This window comes from Colossoma macropomum, unplaced genomic scaffold, assembly GCF_904425465.1.
Source record: "Colossoma macropomum unplaced genomic scaffold, Colossoma_macropomum, whole genome shotgun sequence".
Lineage (NCBI taxonomy): Eukaryota > Metazoa > Chordata > Actinopteri > Characiformes > Serrasalmidae > Colossoma > Colossoma macropomum.
The window spans coordinates 23091650-23111105 of NW_023494795.1; the positions used below are offsets into that span (position 1 = coordinate 23091650).

Below are 19456 nucleotides of genomic sequence, written 5' to 3' on the forward strand. Positions count from 1 at the left end.
GGGCGTGAGTGGGCTCTCGGGCCAGTCCTTTTTGGGGAGCGCCGAGTGACAGGTTTGTGATTTAGTGGCTGCAACCAACATGAAGTTGCTTTTTGGGGGTGGGGATTCTGGGGTGCTGCATCACCCTACCACTTCTCAGCTCTCCTTGGCAGACTCATTAAGGGGGCCTCTGCATGGGGAACATGAATTCCAGACACTGAGGCTGAGACCTGATACAGTTCTCTTACAGAGTCCACTTTAAATACAAAACATGTTGCTTATATGCATGGTTAAGCTTGTTCTTTTAAATGAATAGTTTGTAAAAAAAAATATTTTTCCTCTTGATATAAATGTTGAGCATTTGCTTCTTTAGCTTTGCACTGGTGCTACTGGAGACTAATGTACATACATACATATATCATCTAAACCGCTTATCCTTCTGGGTCACGGTGGGGTGCTGGAGCCTATCCCAGCTGTCATTGGGCGGAAGGCAGGATACACCCTGAACAGGTTGCCAGTCCATCGCAGGGCAGACAGACAGACACACATATACAATGGAGACTAATGTAGCTATGAGCAATTTAAGGTTATAGTCATAATTATTACATTATCCCCTGATCACTGTATTTATCAGTTGAGTTGAGAAAAATACATGAAAATAAGGGAAACGTAATGGGTCTTTCTACTCACTTCTGACTGGTGCAATAATGCATTTTGAGCGGTTAGTCATTTTGTTTGCTAGAGCTTGAGCTGTTATCATTTGGGAGCTACTAATTATTTACAGCTAGGAACCAGCCAGTTTGGCCACCTTAGTAAGTATACAAGAAACAATAAAAGACACATTTTTAATCGCAATTACTTAAATGGCAGTCAATCGCCAGCTAAAATTTCTGATTTGTGACAGGCCTTGCTTATAGCTGTCCATTTAGCATTGTCAAAGCATTTAGCAAACTGGGTGTTTAAATTATCTCACACCTGCCTCGAATCATGTTGAATTGTTAAGGGATAACAAATAGACTTGCTTATGTGGTTTCTTGGACTCTGTGACTTACATAATTCACATAGCTGACAACAGAGACATCTAAGCTCCCCTAGCTCCATTCAAAACTACAGAAACTTAGGATATCAAACATGTCTTGGTTGAATGACTGTATTTAGTGTTAGAGAAAATTGTGTACATTTGATTTGTTGGTTGATGTGTTTGTGTGCTTGAAGTGCACATTTAAAAAAAAATCCATTAGGTTTTTGCTAGAGGAGCGATCATCATCCTGTGCTGATGTGGAACTGTAGAATATGCTATCTGTCCAGGATATTTCAGGAGAAAGAGAGAAAGAGAGGTCGCTGATGGAGAGGTAAAATGAGTTTCTTTATCTTTCTGCAGGAGATTGCTTTTCCCAAAGTGGTGGCCAGTTGCTGCCGTTTCCTCTGCTACTTCTGCCGCATCAGCCGTGAGAATCAGAAAGCTATGTTTGACCACCTGAGCTACCTGCTGGAGAACAGTAGTGTGGGACTGGGTAATTACACTCACATACACACTCACATAGTGTCTGGCTACTTTAGAATGCAGGTCAGGCTGAGCTGACTCACAAGGCACTGTTGTGACTATGAGGAATGGCTCAGGCTGCTGAGACTGCCTGACTCTGCAGGAGACCTTTCCCCCTCTCTCCACATCTCAGCACTTTAATGCTCAGCAAAGAGTAAACTCTTCCCTTCTAAACCTCACCGCCTTCTCTAATCGACTAGCAGCATGCCAGAGGCCCAAACAATCAATAACACTGGAGGGCACAGATAAAGCATTATTGCCACATCTGTTAATTTTACAGATCCTGATTCGGCTCTTGTGTTATACTATAGAGCAGTGCATTACATTATCAGTGCATGTTCAGGGCTAGAAACTATGGAGGACCAGATTTGCCAAAATGAAAAATAAATAAAATAAATGACTTAAATAAATGATGTAAATTAAAATATGAAGTAGAATTGCAAAGAATAATGATGATAAATCTAAAAATAAATAGATATACATAACAATTAATATATTAATAATTAAATTAAATTATATAAATTAATGTCTGCATTTATTTATGTCTGTTTAGTAATTTACCCTTCTCACTAATTTTTGTATTTATTTTTTTTATTTGTTTCTTTATTAACATTTTTTTCTGTTTTTCTATTAATTTATTTTATTAATTTATTTCCATAACTATTAATTTCTATATTTATTTATTTCTCTATTTATTTCTGTATTTCCTTGTCCTTATGCTAATAAAGGGGCTGTCAGTCAATGATGTCACAGTGTCTTAATATTCCTATTGGCTGATCGATGTCAGACTCTGTAGATCAATTGTACATGTCTTGCTCTCTCAGCGGTAACTAAGGACAAGACAGTACAATAATGGCTTCTTACAGCAGCAGACAGTCAGAGATCAGAGAGTCTCGGTTGATCTGGCTGAAAATGCAGGTCCGGATTATTCACTCTTCCGTTGGAGGCTGAGGGGACAGTTTGCTCCATTTTGCTGCCTCTGCTGATTCAGAGGTCGACCACGTAATGTTCAGAACTTTGGAGGAGGTGGTACATCGTGGTACAATCACAATAAGCGATATATACTTTATTTAGTTTTTTATTTATTGATTAATTTACTGAGCAATTTATTTTTTAATTTTATTTATTTTTCAATTTGGCAAATCTTGTCCTCCATAAGAAACAGCTTATACATAATTATGATTTATTAAAGAAATATCTGTTTTACTGGTAGCATGCTGTAGAAAAGAATGAAATTGATTTTCATCTTTGAGAGGACATAAACCTTACTTTCAGTAGGAATTTAAGTAATCCAGGTGGTATATTAATTATTAGTAATAATTAAGTTATTAAAAAGTTCAGGTACATACTACATGCATTCGTATACATGTTTATGGAAATAGATGGTGTAGACTTAATAAACTAAGTGAGGAAAGACTGCCCTCTGCTGGTGAAGATACCTAAAAGAAGGGTGCAGAAGGTCTTTTTTTGTTTGTTTGGGCAAACTCTGTAACCATTTTGTTCTTTTCACAGCTTGTCCAGCCATGAGGGGCTCCACTCCACTGGATGTGGCTGCGTCCTCTGTGATGGACAACAACAGTCTGGCCCTGGCATTAGAGGAGCCAGACCTGGAAAAGGTAATATACGTGATGACGTGAACTGGTCATGATAGATATTAAGACTGTGAAACAGAATTTGCTTTAAAGAATTAAATGGAAAAAGCATTTAATGTCCACAAATCATAAAATGATGATATCAGTCTTGCTGTTATTGCAGTAAATTATCTCAGAACAATAGGGGTGTAACAATACAGTTGTATGCAAAATGCGCTCCTGGTCAAATTACATGTTTAGTTGATTCTTGAAGTGAAAATGAGTTAATACGTCATCTACAGAGAACACATTTCTGCACATTTAATGGTTGTTCACTGTTTATTTGCTGAATTAACATATTGAAAAAAATAAAACATAAAATGCGGCCTGTCCATAAGTTATGACACACTTTATATTTGATATTGAAGCTCATTTTTCTTTCTTTGCTGTGTGTTTGTCCAGGTGGTAACATATCTGGCTGGCTGTGGGCTACAAAGCTGCCCAATGCTGGTAGCCAAGGGATACCCTGACATCGGCTGGAATCCCATAGAAGGAGAGCGCTACCTGTCCTTCCTCCGATTTGCTGTCTTTGTCAATGGTGCATTCTGTCACCTTTTTTATTATCCATAATTTCAGCTCTTGAGAAGTTCATGCATGAAATGTCATTAGAGTCTTCACATACCCAAACCACCTAAACAATGTAACAGCTTTTATATGCTCTTGTCCCCTCAGGTGAGAGTGTGGAGGAGAACGCTAATGTGGTGGTGAAGCTGTTGATCAGGCATCCTGAGTGCTTTGGGCCGGCTCTAAGGGGAGAGGGTGGGCAAGGTCTGCTGGCTGCCGTGCTGGAGGCCATTAAAATCTCTGAGAATCCTGCACTGGACCTGCCCACTCTTCCTGAAGGAGGAGCACCTGTGTAAGACTCAAAAGGACCTCTCACTGTCTCACTGTCTTCTTACAGTCAAGTGAAAATACTTTGGTCACACTTCTGGTCACATTACATGTTTTATTGATTTTCTAGGTGAAAATGAGTTAACACATCCTTTACAGAGAACAGACATTATCATGGCATTTTTCCACATCTTAGTGCGCAGTTTCTGTTCACTTGTTGGGTTTAACAAATTGGAAAAAATAAAATATAAGAAATATAATACCTTATGCACCGGACACATTTTATGTTTTATTTTTTCCTATATCTTAAATTCAGTAAATAAACAGTGATTGTGCGTTAAAATGTGTAGAAGTGTGTAAAGGATATGTTAAATTATTTTCAATTAGAAAATCAGCAAAATATGTAACTTGACCAAAAGTTTGAGGACATCTAGTTTTTCCATACATTTTCTTTATCAGTTTCTAATAGTATTAAGTAGAAATCTGTTGAGATTTTGCCAAATTTCTTTGGAATAACTGGTGGAAGTACTATTTGGAAAGTGAAAAGCAACCATTAAATCAAACATTTCAAAAGAAGACAAGGTGTTCTCAGACTTTTAAAGGGCACTATACATTTGGTCCTCAGCATCTGAGTTAAGCCTTTGAATTTTGATTTGACATAGGCCATTTTCTGCCAACCTGACTCTGAACTCCCAGTGGAGGCCATGAGAGTGATTCACTGATTGTGACTGAGTGCTCACACTATGTGTGTGTGTGTGTGACAGGGTCTGGGAGGAGGGAGAGGAGGAGGAAGAGGTGGCCCACATGGGCAACTCCATCATGTCCTTCTACTCAGCCCTCATCGATCTTCTGGGGCGTTGTGCCCCTGAGATGCATGTGAGTGCTGCCCTCCTCCTATTACATTCCACAGAGCTGAAGCAGAATTACTACAATACTAGTCTTGAACCTACTATAGCATTTGCAGTGCTTATATATCTTTGTTTTTGTGGTGATTCATTGGTTTCTAGTTATGTCTTGAATTTATCACCTCATGTCTGAACATTGTATTATTGATATTTCACAGTTAATCAACAAGGGCAAAGGTGAAGCCTTGCGTATCCGTGCCATCCTGCGCTCTCTAGTGCCTACGAAAGACTTGGTGGGCATCATCAGCATACCCCTCAAAGTGCCTGTGGTCAACAAAGGTAAGCTGACTTTCAGAATCATCTTCTGTGTACCTGGACCGACCTCTTTAAAATCTCTTAAAACATACACATAAACATAAGTGTCTGACTGACATCTTGCCATTTTACTTTGCAAAAACTGCAACACTGAAGGGGCAACTGTCAAAAGTACTACTTTAAAGTTAATACCATGCCTCACACACATTCTATCCCTTTGTTGTAATGTCAGCACTCAACACCTTCAAGCGTTTGGCTCAAAAGACTTTCAATAAATATTTTTAACAATAGCTTGGAAAACTGTCAAATCATTATTTACACAAAACCTGGTCTTTATACTAGGGTTGAGTAATGAATCATTTTTATATAGAAATCACAGTTTGAAAGAGTGCAGTTTTCAAATCACAAGAGCTGAAAATTTTAAATATATCACTCTTTTAATTAGAATTTGATTAGTTTTAAGTGAAAATATTTAAGCTTATAACGCAGAGCTTAAACTGGCAATCTGGTGCACTGTGTTATTCAGTCCTACCTCATACCAAGAAAGACACTTTAACAAACATGAAGTTGAGTGTTGCAAGATACACATAAGGTATTTGGCAGCATCTGCTCTAAATCTTTTCAGAAATCAAAAAATCTTTTCAGGTATTTTTGTCATATGCAAATAACAGTGAAAATCAGTATATCCAAAGGCCTTTTTTAAAAAATTGTCTCTTCTTTTTTTCTTGCTTTTTCCTCTTGCATCACGTCATACCCTCTGCTCTCTAGATGGTAGTGTCACTGAGCCAGATATGAATGCTAGTTTCTGTCCTGAGCACAAGGCCCCAATGGTGCTCTTCCTGGACCGAGTCTATGGCATAGAGGACCAAAGCTTCCTTTTGAACCTGCTGGAGGTGGGCTTTCTGCCTGACCTGCGTGCCTCCGCCTCTCTGGACACGGTAAGTGGCAGTGTATTACGAGTGTAACAACACAGCATATCTTACTGAATTGAAACAGTAACATATTAACATATGGTTGGTTCTCTAGTGCTTGTTAATGTTGTATAAATGTTGCTGACAATACAGAAAGGTGCGCCAAGCATGAGTGAAAAAATGATTGCCAGTCGAAAATTTGTAATCACTGTTGACATTTGGAATGAATATTTTCAATAAACCAGTTTTGTTGCAGATAAATGTATGAAAATAATTCTAATACACTAGTCAAGTGCAGCTTGTATTACATATTTGGAAGCTCTAGATAATTCTAAAATGACTGAGAAAGAAATGTAGCAATGAATGAAGAAATTAGAAATTATTGTATTTTAATCAAATGTTGAGGCCAATAAAAAAAAATAGAAATACAGTAACTGACAAAGGTCTTAGGCCGTATTGTGACTATTGTGATTATAACCTAACTAATGAATGTGTGTTGTTTTTTCCTTTCCACAACTAGGAAGTGCTAAGCACCACAAAGACAGCCCTGGCCCTGAACAGATACATTGGCTCAGCCGTGCTTCCGCTGCTGACCCGTTGTGCTGCTCTCTTTGCTCATACGGAGCACTATGCCATGCTGGTGGATTCCACACTCCACACCATCTACCGGCTTTCCAAAGGCCGCTCACTCACCAAGGCCCAGAGAGACTCCATTGAAGAGTGCCTGCTTGCCATCTGCAAGTAAGAGATCCAGTTCTGTCTTTTGAGGAGAATTTCTATCTCTAACTCTATCAGTAAAACTAGTTGTTCATCCTTCCGAATAAATATGCTTTAATTGCTCTTCTCCTCAGGCACCTGCGGCCCTCTATGCTGCAGCAGCTCCTGCGCCGCCTTGTCTTTGATGTGCCACAGCTCACAGAGTACTGCAAGATGCCCATAAAGGTGAGCATTTCAGAGCTACATCATTCTAAAGTTCGCATTTTTAAGTTTTCTTATTATTGGTCATTATTTATAGTACTATGCAAAAGTCAAAGACCACCCTTTCATTTATTTCCATTTCCAAAGACAGAAGCAGAAGCAGAAAATGCAAGATGTTGAAAAATGTGATGTTATATTTTGTTGATGATTCATTGTTAAGGCCTCTGGGAAATTTTCCACTAAATATTTTTTTTCTGCAGCTTTCCTGATGCTGGAAAATGAATAACTTGGACCTAAGAAATTAAGTGTGGTCTCTGACTTTTGCATAGTACTGTATGTGAAATAATGCTTCATACTGTGTCGTGTCACACACATCTTACAACTGTACAATTTAAACATTAGTACTTTATGGTCTGCTGTAAAACATTAAAGGCCAGTCTTTTTAGGCCCACATTAGGCTTATCTGGACTAAAAATTATTTTTATTGTTGAATCACCACTGTCACTGCATTTTAGCCCGAGACTAGACTTAATCCATATATGGAAAATCATATGTAAATATCCATTCTCTCAGATAAGTGATATTTAAACTACTAAAAGTTCTCGCTCACTAGCAATTGTGACTGTTTCTCTAATTGTCTGCTTTTATTTATAGACAACAGATTTTTATATATGTAGGCTCTATTCTGTGGTCCACAGAGTCCACTGATAGCCCCTTAGTCCTCCTCAGAACCGTAACAAGTATTGCAAGGGTCAGTGCTAAATATACACACACACATATACAGACACACCTAGTGCTTCTGGCTTTTAAATTACATGAGGTGATTTGTTACGTCAGATCTAGTGATGATCCTTTGAGCAGTAGGTGAGAATATATGAATCTTCTCTTGACATCTCAGCTGCCAGTGTGTAACAGTGACCCACTACCCTCCTTTCATCAGTCTCACATCAAACCAGTCAACTATGGGCCAAACCAGCAACACTGTCCATTAGCCCATGACTATCAACTAACAGGATAAATGAATATGTTAACATGTCCTTAAATTAAAGGAATGGATCAGTGCAAAATCTAATTTACACAATTTTCCACTTACCCCAGATCAGCTAAGACATTTTTGGTGTCCAAATTTTGCTTCTTTAGGTTTAGCCCTGGAGTGCTGAAGCGAATGGTGGTAACAAACACTAGACACCCAAATTGTTTCTGTAAATACATACAAAAAAACTTCTCTCAGCCTGTTCAGACCACATCCATGTCTTCATTAAGATTTAAGAAAAAAAAACCTATAATCCAATATTATGGTCAATTATTTTATCAAACACCAAGGCTGTGTGTGAAATCACCTACTACATACACTCTGAACCCACACCAGCCTTTTCTGTTAGGCTTGGAGCCGGTTTGCTGTTTTTGTAACTTTCTGGATAATGTGGATAAAACAGTAACTCAGCTGTACGATACGCTCAGCATTGGCTATTGAGGTTTCTCTCTGGAGTCACAATGCTTATTATTCAGTCAGATTAATTCATATTGCCAAATCTGAGTGTTTTAAAAATTAAATGACTCACAGCTGTATTCGGAAACCACAGATGTTTACCGCACAGATGAACCCAGTGCTCACATTATTAAAGTTTATTTGTAGCTTTGAAGACGAGTAGAAAACATCTTGTCCTTTGTCATGGTGTGGGGTCTTTTAGGTCACACAGGCACACCTCACGACCAAAATATAAATGTACATGCTGAAAAGCAGCTGTCGGGCTGAGGAAAATGGGCGAGTTCTGAGACGTTCTGATTGGATCAGTGCCTGATGTTGGCAGACTTGCCGCGCCCCTTCCCTGTAGTACAGCACACGGCTTGTGTCGCACACTACATACTGTACAGGACACTACTGTAGAAGAGTAGCATACAGTATTCAGTATATACTAATGCAGTATGCAGTACACAGAATGCTATATCTAACACAGCCCAAGTTTTGTTCACATCAAGTAATACTGTGTACTAATCCGCTGCAGGTATTCTCTGCCCTAACACACCTGATCCAGCTCGTCAGCTGATTATCATGAACTGGATCAGGAGTGTTGGTGGTGCATAGAATACCTGAAATAGTCCAGGGCACTGTGTCCCCGGGATCCACATCATAAGTCTGTGCAGTCTGAATTGAGACCAGGATGCAGTTTGGGTGGGTTGAGAGAAACCTTGTGGCTGCATTTATAGTAACACTTTTTGTGACTTTGATTTCCGGTGTTTGCAACTTTTAGCCTCAAAGCTCAAGTGCTAAGCTAAAGAAGCAAAATTGAAACACCAAACATGTCTGGGCTGAATGACTGCATCAAGGGAAATTGGAAAATTAGGTAAAAGTGATTTTTCGCTGAGCCATTCCTTCAAGCTATATGTTGAATTATAAAGAACTATGAATATACTATTTAAATTGTTTTGCCTAAACATCTAAACATCTGCCACAGATTGCTTTTTTAGGTAACCTATATGTTTTCTTGTTATTGCAGCTTTTGACCAATCACTATGAGCAGAATTGGAAATATTACTGCCTGCCCACTGGCCTGGGAAGCTATGGCATAGCCTCAGAGGAGGAGCTACATCTCACCAAGAAACTCTTCTGGGGCCTTTTTGATGCACTCTCTCAGAAGGTACTGCACAACTTCTCATGCACCCAGATAGCAGTTTCTAGCTGTATTTAAAGTCTTTTGTAGAGATTAATTTTATAAATAACTGCATGTCAAAAACAAAATCCAGATTCATGCAAAGATAGGTAGCTAAATTATCATAAGAATAAGCCTTTTTTCATTTTACAGCAACTATATTGGGGCACCTACACATTATCAAATATCATATATAATCAGGCAGGTAACATTCTCCTGGCATTCGCCAAACACAGACCTGTACATCAGACTGCCAGATAGAGAAGTATAATTTGTCGCTCCAAAGAATACGTTTTCACTGCTTCACTACTCTATCCGACACTTGGCATTGTTCTTGGTGGTGTAAGGCTTGCATGCAGCTGCTCGGCCATGAAAACCAATGCCATGAAGCTCCTGGCACACAGTTTTTTGTGCTGATGTTAATGCCAGAGGAGGTTTGGAACTCTGCAGTTACTGAGTCAGCAGAGCGTTGGTGACTTATGTGCACTTTGTGACTCAGCACTGTAACTTTACATGGTCCACCCCTTTTTGTGGCTGAGTTGTTGTCATTCCTAAACACTTTTCAAAAATACCACTTGCAGTTGATTGTGGAATATCTGGGAGGGAAGAAATTTCGTATATATATAATGCATGTATATATATAATCCTTGAGTATCGGAGTAAATATGTATGTGTGTGTGAAACTCTCTTAACAATTTTTCTCCTACAGAAATACGACGCAGAGCTTTTCAAAATGGCCATGCCTTGTCTGAGTGCCATAGCTGGAGCACTACCACCAGACTATGTTGACACAAGCCCAAGCACTACTCTGGTGAAGCAAGTCTCTGTGGATGCTCAGGGCAACTTTGACCCTAAGCCCATCAGCACTGCCAAGTAAGCACCAAGTGGAGAGGACACAAACCGTCTGTATTTAAAGATAATTCTGTCTTGAACTAAACAGAATAATACATCATATTTTTCAGTATCTCCCTGCCTGAAAAATTGGAGTACATTGCCAACAAGTATGCCGAGCACTGCCATGAGAAGTGGTCTTCTGAAAAGGTAAATTAATGTACACTATGGGGGACATGTTGGAAGAAAAAAAATAACATGGACATTTTGTTGTTAAACTAACTGATTCTTAATCATACCCCCCTGATTCACCTATTCAGATGCTCTTGAGGACTTGATTAACTAAATCAAGAGTAGTAAATAAGTAGTTTGTAGTTTGGAAGTATATATATATAACCGCTCAAGGTTTGGGACAATTATCAGCAAGGATCATGAAGGCTCTTCCTATGTAATTCATTAGAGTAAGGTAAATTTATATATATAAATTGGACTGTGCACACGCATTCATGGGTGTCTGCCAACATGCTTGTATGTACCATGAACCTGCACTAGGGGTCAGTGTCTAAACCAGAGTAGACAGAAAACATGGATGTGGTGTATATTTCCATGCAACTTTGCACCTCTTCTGCCATCACATCCTCAGAATGCATAATGATGCACATACATTCATGTATATACATCTTTGCAGAAGTAAAGAACTACAATTCAATGTGAGATTTTTGAAAGACGTCTCTGATTAAACTAGATCAGGAGTGCCCAAATATTTTTTATATAATTATTGTAGTAGGCAGGCGGCTGAAATGACTAGCCAGCCACTTTTAAGCTTTGTGTTTTTTGCACTTTGCCAGTGTATGTAGAGAAATACACATACAAGGTAGTGTCTTGCCTTTAAGTTCAGTAAAAAAATGTCATAAATAGCTTCCTGTATTATCAAACATCTGCATTGCAGTCAGTGACAATAGTTTTCCAGGGTCATAGATTTTTTTACCGTTCATTTTATAACATTACACCAAAAGTAATACAATTAAAAATAAAAATAAGTACCTGAAAATAAGACATTGTATAAAAATGCATGTTTTCTCATTGGCTAAGGGAGTAGAGGATTAAGCAACTTTCTGGCAAAATCAAACATCCTTTCAGGCAAAACATTTTCCTTTTTTACCTTTGAGGCCAGTATTTTACAGCATGAAAAAAACAGTGCTTACTTCCATGCTGTTGGCCTGTCATGTACGTTTTCACTTCATGCTCTGTAGAATTGCATGAACGCACATCCACTTCTGTGCCACAGCTACAAAGACGTTCTGTCTTCTGACAGTTTGCACTAGGCTGGACTGCAGGAGAGAAGGTGGATGAAAAAGCCAAAACTCACCCTCTACTGAAACCATACAAAGCACTGAGCGAGAAGGTACCACATACTTCTGAAACCTCCTCTACAGAGCATTCATCCACAGAGCTGATACCATGCTAATCCCCCATTAATCCATTTGTTGGAATTTGGCCAGGAGAGGGAGACCTACCGCTATCCTGTGAAGGAGTCTCTGAAGAGCATGTTGGCCATGGGCTGGAACATCGAGAGGACCAAAGAGGGAGAGGCCATGTTCCAGCAGCGTGAGACAGACAAAAAGACCTCAGAGTCTTCCCAGGTAGGGAGAAGTCTGTGTAAGGCACAAATAAGGCACGCAAAAAAAGGTTAAAATGTATTTATAAATTTCTATTTGTGTCATGTGCAATTTTTCCAGGGATTTAATCCATCACCTGTGGATTTGGATAATGTAGTCCTGTCCCGAGAGTTACAGGTGGGAATGTTTTTGGTGTTAGCATAGAGTATGCATAATTCTTTGAATGGTTTGCAAATACAGTCCTGTGTGAAAGTCAGAGATCAACTTTCATTTATTTAATTTCCAATCAAAAAGGCTATTAAGTACAAGTTATTAATTTTTCAGGATATATTACTGAGGAATAAAGTTTGGGCAAAGGACCAACTTCCAGCTTCTGTGATCTCCGTAAAGCTGCTCAGAATTCCTGCCTAAGCTTCTCAGAGTATACCCCTCTGTTCCAAGCTCACCTTTGGGCATGATCTAAATGTGAAAATTTTCTAAATATATATTTAACAGAATAACTTGTGCTTAACGGCTATTTTGACTGTAAACTAAATAAATGAAAGAAGGTATTTCACTTTTGCACAGAACTCAAGTTCATGAATATACTTCTAAAAATGTAGTATTTTTTATGATACTTATATTGTCTTCTGGAAACATGTCTGTCAAACCGGCCTGATGTATGTTTTTGCAGGGAATGGTAGAGACTGTAGCAGAGAATTATCACAACATTTGGGCAAAGAAAAAGAAAATGGAGCTAAGTAGCAAAGGTAATAATATTGTCCAGGAGACATGTCTGTTGTATCTAATGTTTCACAGTTAGCCACATATGTTGTTTTTCTTTACAGGAGGTGGGACTCATCCTCTACTGGTGCCGTATGACACTCTGACTGCTAAGGAAAAGTACAGAGACAGAGAGAAGGCTCAGGAGCTATTCAAATTCCTGCAGGTTAATGGATACGCAATAAGCAGGTTTGTGTGTCCGTAAGCTTTTGCCCTTCTTTTGTGTCCATCCCAGCTGGCACCTGTAATGATGATAGAGGCAAAAATAAGACAAGCTTTTCAAATGCGTTAAGCAGTGGACAGTCAATCAATCTTGGCAAATTGGAGTAGGTGTTTCATTATAATAACCTCCCAGTATTTTGCACTTTGAGGGGAAACCTTAGTAAGTAAAACCTTAGCAACTTTTTAACCCAAAAATAGTTTGCTACGATGCAAAAAGCTAGTACTTTTATTTCAGTGAATTCAACATTACAGATGATTTTCTATGTGTTTGCCAGAGGTCTGAAGGATATGGAGCAGGATTCTTCCTCTATGGAAAAGAGGACTGCCTACAAATTCCTTAAGAGACTGCTTAGTTATGTGGACTCTGCACAGGAATTCATAGCACATCTCGGTGAGTTCATCTATTAAAGATAATGCGTAAAAACATGACACACAAGAATGAGACCTGAAAGAGAATGAAGGATATAAGCACATGCAAAGTAACGCATGTAAATATCAGTACTGAACAGTTCTTTGTTTAGCGCTAATCTTTTTGAATCATTTTTACAGAGGCAATGGCTACCAGTGGAAAAACAGACAAATCTCCTCATGAACAAGAAATAAAATTCTTTGCAAAGGTATGGGATGGACATCTGACAACCTGAAAACGAATACATTGTCCTGCAATAATAACTAACCCTCTCCCATGCTGTAATAACATTTATGTCCCTGATCCCCCTGCATTACAGGTTCTCCTGCCCCTGATTGACCAGTACTTTAAGAACCACTGCCTCTACTTCTTGTCCTCACCCAGCATCAACCTGAGCAGCAGTGGCTATGCTTCCAACAAAGAGAAGGAGATGATCACCAGGTTCAGCCTTTTTTGTTGTCACTAATTACATGCATGCTTATAAATGCAATAAAATGGCTACAGTTATATAGTAGAGGTTAGTTTTAATCCTTCTTTTCTCACTCTTCCCCTTTCTTTACTTTCTTTACTTTACTTTCTCATGTGTTTCTATAGTCTCTTCTGTAAGCTGGCATCTCTTGTCAGACATAGGATTTCTCTGTTTGGTAAGCACATCCTCAATTTGATCATCATTTTCTGTTCTGTTTTGGGTAACTTATCTAACTTCACCACTACTTTTCTCTCAGGGAGTGACTCTGCCACAATGGTGAGCTGTCTGCACATCTTGGCACATTCATTGGATTTCAGGTAGGAGCAGATTCATACAAATTTAGTAGTTCTGTAGCCTTATTGCAAATATTTCTTTACAGTTGATGTCATTGAAAAAACAGGAATTATTATTGTTTTATCTTTGTCGTTAATTGTGGTAATTACACTGAATGGCTAGCAGTGGATTGATTTGTGTCACCAATATTGTGGTCCTATGTGTAATTTTCTATTACTATCTCTAAGATATAGCAGCAGTCTGCAAAAAACAGAGACCGCCTTTCATTTATTATATTTCCAGCCAAAATGACCATTAAGTATGTGTTATACATGTTTCAGCATCAAGATAAAAGCAGAAAACAGAAAAATTAGATTGTGATCACCCTTTGCCTTTATTACAGCTTCCATTCTTTTTTAGAAGACTTGCTTTCCATTTTTCACAGAAATCTTCAGGGACGTTTTTCCACACTTCCAAAGTTCAGTCTTAGAAGCTGGTTGCATTGTCTGCTTCTTTTTTATGATGCAAGTAATCCCAGACACATTCAGTGATGTTGATGCCTGGGCTCTGGGGTGGGCAGTTCTTTGTTCTGAGAACATCAGCAGCTTCTTTTTTTGAACTCCAGTTTTAGAAACTTTTTTTCCACTTTTTGACTTTCTTCTTTGACTTCTTAATGTACCTGTATTATCTCTAATCTCCTCAGAAATATCTAGTGAAAAACGAATAACATACTTAAAGGCCATTTTGACTAGAAATTAAATAAGTGAAGGGTGGTGTCTGACTTTTGCACAGAACTTTATATGCAGTTTATCTGTTGGTCTGACTGCCTGATTCCTTTTAAAGGACAGTGATGAAGTCTGGCTCAGAGCTGGTGAAGGCAGGAGTTAGGACATTCTTTGAGAATGCAGCAGAAGACCTGGAAAAGACTTTGGAGAACCTCAAGCTGGGCAAACTGGGACAGTCCCGAACCCAGATGAAAGGAGTTGCCCAGATCATCGCCTATACCTCGGTGGCCCTGTTGCCCATTCTAACTGCTCTTTTTCAGCACATCACCCAGCACCAGTTTGGCGTGGACTTGCTGTGTGAGTGAACAGTTCAATTAATCATCACAGACTCAAATGAAGACCCACAGAATAAAATCTAAAAAGAATTGATAATGTTTTTGTTGTGATAACTACAGGGCATACTAACACAGGTTTAAACTGTTGAAAGAATAATAATGACCAGTTGTTGGCATTTTGAGAATGTTTGGATTCATATTGTCATTATTTTATGGCCTCTCACTATGTTTCAGTGGACGATGTTCAGCTGTCCTGTTATCGCATCCTAACCAGCCTCTACTCCTTGGGAACTGGAAAGAACATCTATGTTGAGAAGTAATTGGCTTTTGTGATCATCTTGGTGAGACGGTATTTATTCTTTTTATTTGAACTAAAAAATGGGTTCATGTTTAAACAGACAGCTTCCTGCACTGGGGGAGTGCTTGGCCACTCTGGTGGGTGCCATGCCAGTGGCCTTCCTGGAGCCTCATCTGAACATGCACAATCCCTGCTCTGTCTTCAACACCAAAACACCTCGAGAGAGGGCAAGTGAGTCCCCATACAAAATCCATATTTTGATACGTGGCTTGAACTAATTGATTCAAGTTTTCTGTTGTTGTCATTGGCATGACGTGTTTGCATCATTTCTGTCTGTTACCAGTTCTGAGTATGCCTGACACGGTGGAGGAGATGTGTCCTGAGATGCCTCGACTGGACGGCCTGATGAAGGACATCCATGACATCTCAGAGTCTGGGGCACGCTACACTGAGATGCCCCACATCATTGAGGTCGTCCTGCCCATGCTGTGTAACTATCTTTCCTACTGGTGGGCAAAAGGCCCTGAGAACTCACCGAGTGATGTAAGCTGCTGTACCACGGTCACCTCTGAGCACCTTAGCCTCATCCTTGGCAACATCCTCAAGATCCTCAACAACAACCTTGGCATTGATGAAGCCTCCTGGATGAAGAGGATTGCAGGTGGGTGTTGTGTGATTTCAGTAAACGTGAAATCAATCCTTCGAAGTGACCTTTTTTAGAATGTTAGGTCTGTAGTTTTTTTGCTCCTCTTATGTACCCCATGGTTTTTTTATTAACCCTTTACAATCATAATTTGATTAACTCTGATCGTAGACTTCGCTCAGCTCTGGTCCTAGAGGGCCAGTGTCTAGCACAGTTTGGTAGTAACTCTCCTCAAACACACCTGCTAACCCTGGCATTTACCAGTGTAGTTTAGTGTCAGTTGTGTTTGAGCAGGTAAATCACCAGACTGTGCTGGACACCAAGCCCTCTAGAACTGGAGTTATGCACCCCTGCATTACACTATCATTGATTTACATGTACATGGGTCAAATGATAATGATCATTTAATGGCATTTAATGATAATAATAATGATAATAATAATATCTACAAGAGTCTATTCAGTGTGTTTATATTTGTATCATAGCTTTCATAGCTTACCACCCAGAAAATGTCAGCTGACACAACCCACATCATCACTACATTTCAAAGTTATTTATGACTTCAGAAAACACTGAAAACATGTATAAACAAGTCTTTGTACTTACCCATATAAACCTTTATCCTTGAATTTCATACATATATTCATTTATACATAAATTTTTTTCAAATAAATAAACATTATTGTAATAAAAACACATGTTCATTGTTTTCCTTTGGTCACACCATCTGACTTGATACACTGAACAAGCCTAACCATAACTCAAAAATCACATTTTTTTCAATATTTTTCCAAGAGCTTCTGACAATGGCATTGCACCATGAAGGTGATTTGGGGTCTTCTTTATGATGCAGTACCCTTCTCACTCTTTCTTAAGAGCATGTCAGAATAAAAGTGTTCTTGGTTGTGGCATGTGACATTTGAGGAAATCTGAATTTTTTTCAAGGACTTTTACGACAAGGTGTGATTTAAAGATTTAAAAAAATAAATTGCCAAACTATTTATAATTTACTAATATCTTAAATAATCTTATTTAGTAATTTACTTTATCTGAATATGTGATTGGATGGTTGCACCACCTGAAATTAAGCCTTTGTGAGACATAAATGCCTAAAAGTAACCTGATTTTGATGTACATCATATGTATTCACATAAAGGAAGTTTTGTAGAATAATATGTACCATTTATTTATTACCACATACTTATTACATTATTCATTGAGAAAATAATGGACTTGGAAACTAAAGTAAAGCTTTCCCAGTGCTGACTGTGACTCTACTTTGTTCACTTACATTCAGTGTACACCCAGCCAATCATTTGCAAGGCCGGTGCAGATCTCTTGCGAACACACTTCCTTCCCACACTGGAGAAACTGAAAAAGAAGACGGTGAAGGTGGTGGCTGAAGAGGAGCTGCTGAGGGCTGAGAGCAGGGCTGATACCCAGGAGGCCGAACTACAGATTCTGGATGAATTTGCTGTCCTCTGCAGGGACCTGTATGCCTTTTACCCCATGCTCATCCGCTATGTGGACAACAACAGGTAACTTGGGGATTTTCCAGGTTGAGGTGCTGCAATTTAAAAGATCCAGTTAACTGAGGTCTCCTTAAAATGGTAATTTCTCTGCTTGAAACTTGTTGATGTTGATAAAAGAAGACGTTCAATAAAGAAACATATAGAAGAGGAGACTTATAACTATGGCATACACTCTTTTTTAAAACAACAAAATCAGAAAAACAGAAGTAGTATTTGATGAACAGCACTTTTAGAAACAGGACAATAACTCTTTTTCCTTTATCAAGGTCCAAATGGCTAAAGAAGCCTGATTCAGATTCAACAGAGCTTTTTAAAATGGTGTCAGAGATTTTCATCCTCTGGTGTAAATCTCACGTAAGTTATCAACATATTTTCTATGTAAAAAAGAGGTAATGATTGACTTGTTTCCATCACAAACACTCTCACAAAAAAACATTTCCCTTTTCACTTGCAGAATTTCAAAAGAGAAGAGCAAAACTTTGTTGTGCAAAATGAAATCAACAACCTAGCCTTCCTCACTGGAGACAGCAAGACCAAGATGTCAAAGGTAAGATTGCAGAAGGGCAAACAAACTAATTGCTGACATAAAATGGACTTCAGCTACAGACAAGCAGACAAATATATGCTAGTAAGCCTGTGGAATTACAGAGAACTCTCTTTAATTGGATGGTTGAGTGCTAAAATCCTCTCAAATTATCACAAGCTCCAGTCTATTTGTGATGTACTCCTCCATGCTGTTTACACATCCTAGATCCTCTTACATTGTTTTAGACAGTTGAACACATGGCTGTATTGTAATGATTCAGCCACATCATCTAGTAAGGATTGTTTATAAATTAGCTATTAAATATTTTTTTTCCTGTTGAAAAAGACAGTCCGATTAGCTAACACACTGCTAGAAACCAAAAGAATCAACATTATGAAGTTCGTATGCTGTGGATACTGTTTGAATACTTGAATATTTGTTCATAATGTTGTTTCTTTCTTTATTTGGGATTCAGAAGCTTTGTCTTTTGCAACACTTTAGACCCCAGCAGATTTCTAGAACAATCCTTTGGATTTCTGATTTTCATAGTGAGATTTTCAAAGTTGAGAAGCTCATGTTTTAAACAAACATTTTATCATAAAACCAGGACAATAAAAACTGTGTAATATCCATATAATATTAGCTAAAGGCTAAACATAGCCACACTCTCTCATTTTGCCCTTCTTTTTCTTTCAAAGACTGAAGCCAGATAAGTTAGTGAAATATATTTAAATGGCAAACAACATTTGAACAAAAAGAAAAGACCAAATTCACATTCATTTTTTGGCTGTAGTTTTGACTGTTCAATGATATACAGGTGAAGAAGCTGAGCATGTTGTTTACCCACTGTGGACAGAGACAGCAGGCTAGCTAAATAGTTTAATTGAATCCTGTAAGCTATGAACTGTGAAAATATGTACAAATTTAGTATGAAACACTGAAATAGCTCACAGTGTTGTCAATCCTGTGTGAGATTTATGTTTTTCTATCAACATTATTTGGAAGAATTTTCATGATGGAATTTGATCTTGGAACACTAATTTAGCAACAGAATATGATTGTGGCTGTCCATTCAGTAAACCAAGTAAATTGACAGTAAAAACATGTTGCTAAACAAAGATTTGCCACTTTCTAGAACTTACTTCTCTATCATCACTGCTATCTGGGTAACCAGAAATCCAGCCAGGC

At 38.5% G+C, this 19456-nt stretch overlaps 1 protein-coding gene across 1 annotated transcript in view; it reads left to right on the plus strand.

Annotated features, from left to right (window-relative positions):
- Positions 1 to 19456, plus strand: part of ryr3 (ryanodine receptor 3) — a 117491-nt gene that overhangs the window by 74079 nt on the left and 23956 nt on the right. Inside the window, exons 41-69 of the mRNA XM_036581904.1 lie at positions 1361 to 1493; positions 3035 to 3138; positions 3556 to 3691; positions 3826 to 4009; positions 4749 to 4860; positions 5048 to 5168; positions 5913 to 6082; positions 6576 to 6796; positions 6907 to 6997; positions 9472 to 9612; positions 10334 to 10497; positions 10587 to 10665; positions 11771 to 11860; positions 11958 to 12098; positions 12195 to 12251; positions 12748 to 12823; positions 12902 to 13025; positions 13334 to 13449; positions 13608 to 13675; positions 13787 to 13908; positions 14062 to 14111; positions 14193 to 14253; positions 15053 to 15291; positions 15504 to 15585; positions 15668 to 15798; positions 15911 to 16228; positions 17508 to 17748; positions 18009 to 18096; positions 18197 to 18289. Of these exons, the coding sequence (XP_036437797.1) occupies positions 1361 to 1493; positions 3035 to 3138; positions 3556 to 3691; positions 3826 to 4009; positions 4749 to 4860; positions 5048 to 5168; positions 5913 to 6082; positions 6576 to 6796; positions 6907 to 6997; positions 9472 to 9612; positions 10334 to 10497; positions 10587 to 10665; positions 11771 to 11860; positions 11958 to 12098; positions 12195 to 12251; positions 12748 to 12823; positions 12902 to 13025; positions 13334 to 13449; positions 13608 to 13675; positions 13787 to 13908; positions 14062 to 14111; positions 14193 to 14253; positions 15053 to 15291; positions 15504 to 15585; positions 15668 to 15798; positions 15911 to 16228; positions 17508 to 17748; positions 18009 to 18096; positions 18197 to 18289 (3753 nt within the window). The remainder of the gene's footprint in view (positions 1 to 1360; positions 1494 to 3034; positions 3139 to 3555; positions 3692 to 3825; positions 4010 to 4748; positions 4861 to 5047; positions 5169 to 5912; positions 6083 to 6575; positions 6797 to 6906; positions 6998 to 9471; positions 9613 to 10333; positions 10498 to 10586; positions 10666 to 11770; positions 11861 to 11957; positions 12099 to 12194; positions 12252 to 12747; positions 12824 to 12901; positions 13026 to 13333; positions 13450 to 13607; positions 13676 to 13786; positions 13909 to 14061; positions 14112 to 14192; positions 14254 to 15052; positions 15292 to 15503; positions 15586 to 15667; positions 15799 to 15910; positions 16229 to 17507; positions 17749 to 18008; positions 18097 to 18196; positions 18290 to 19456) is intronic.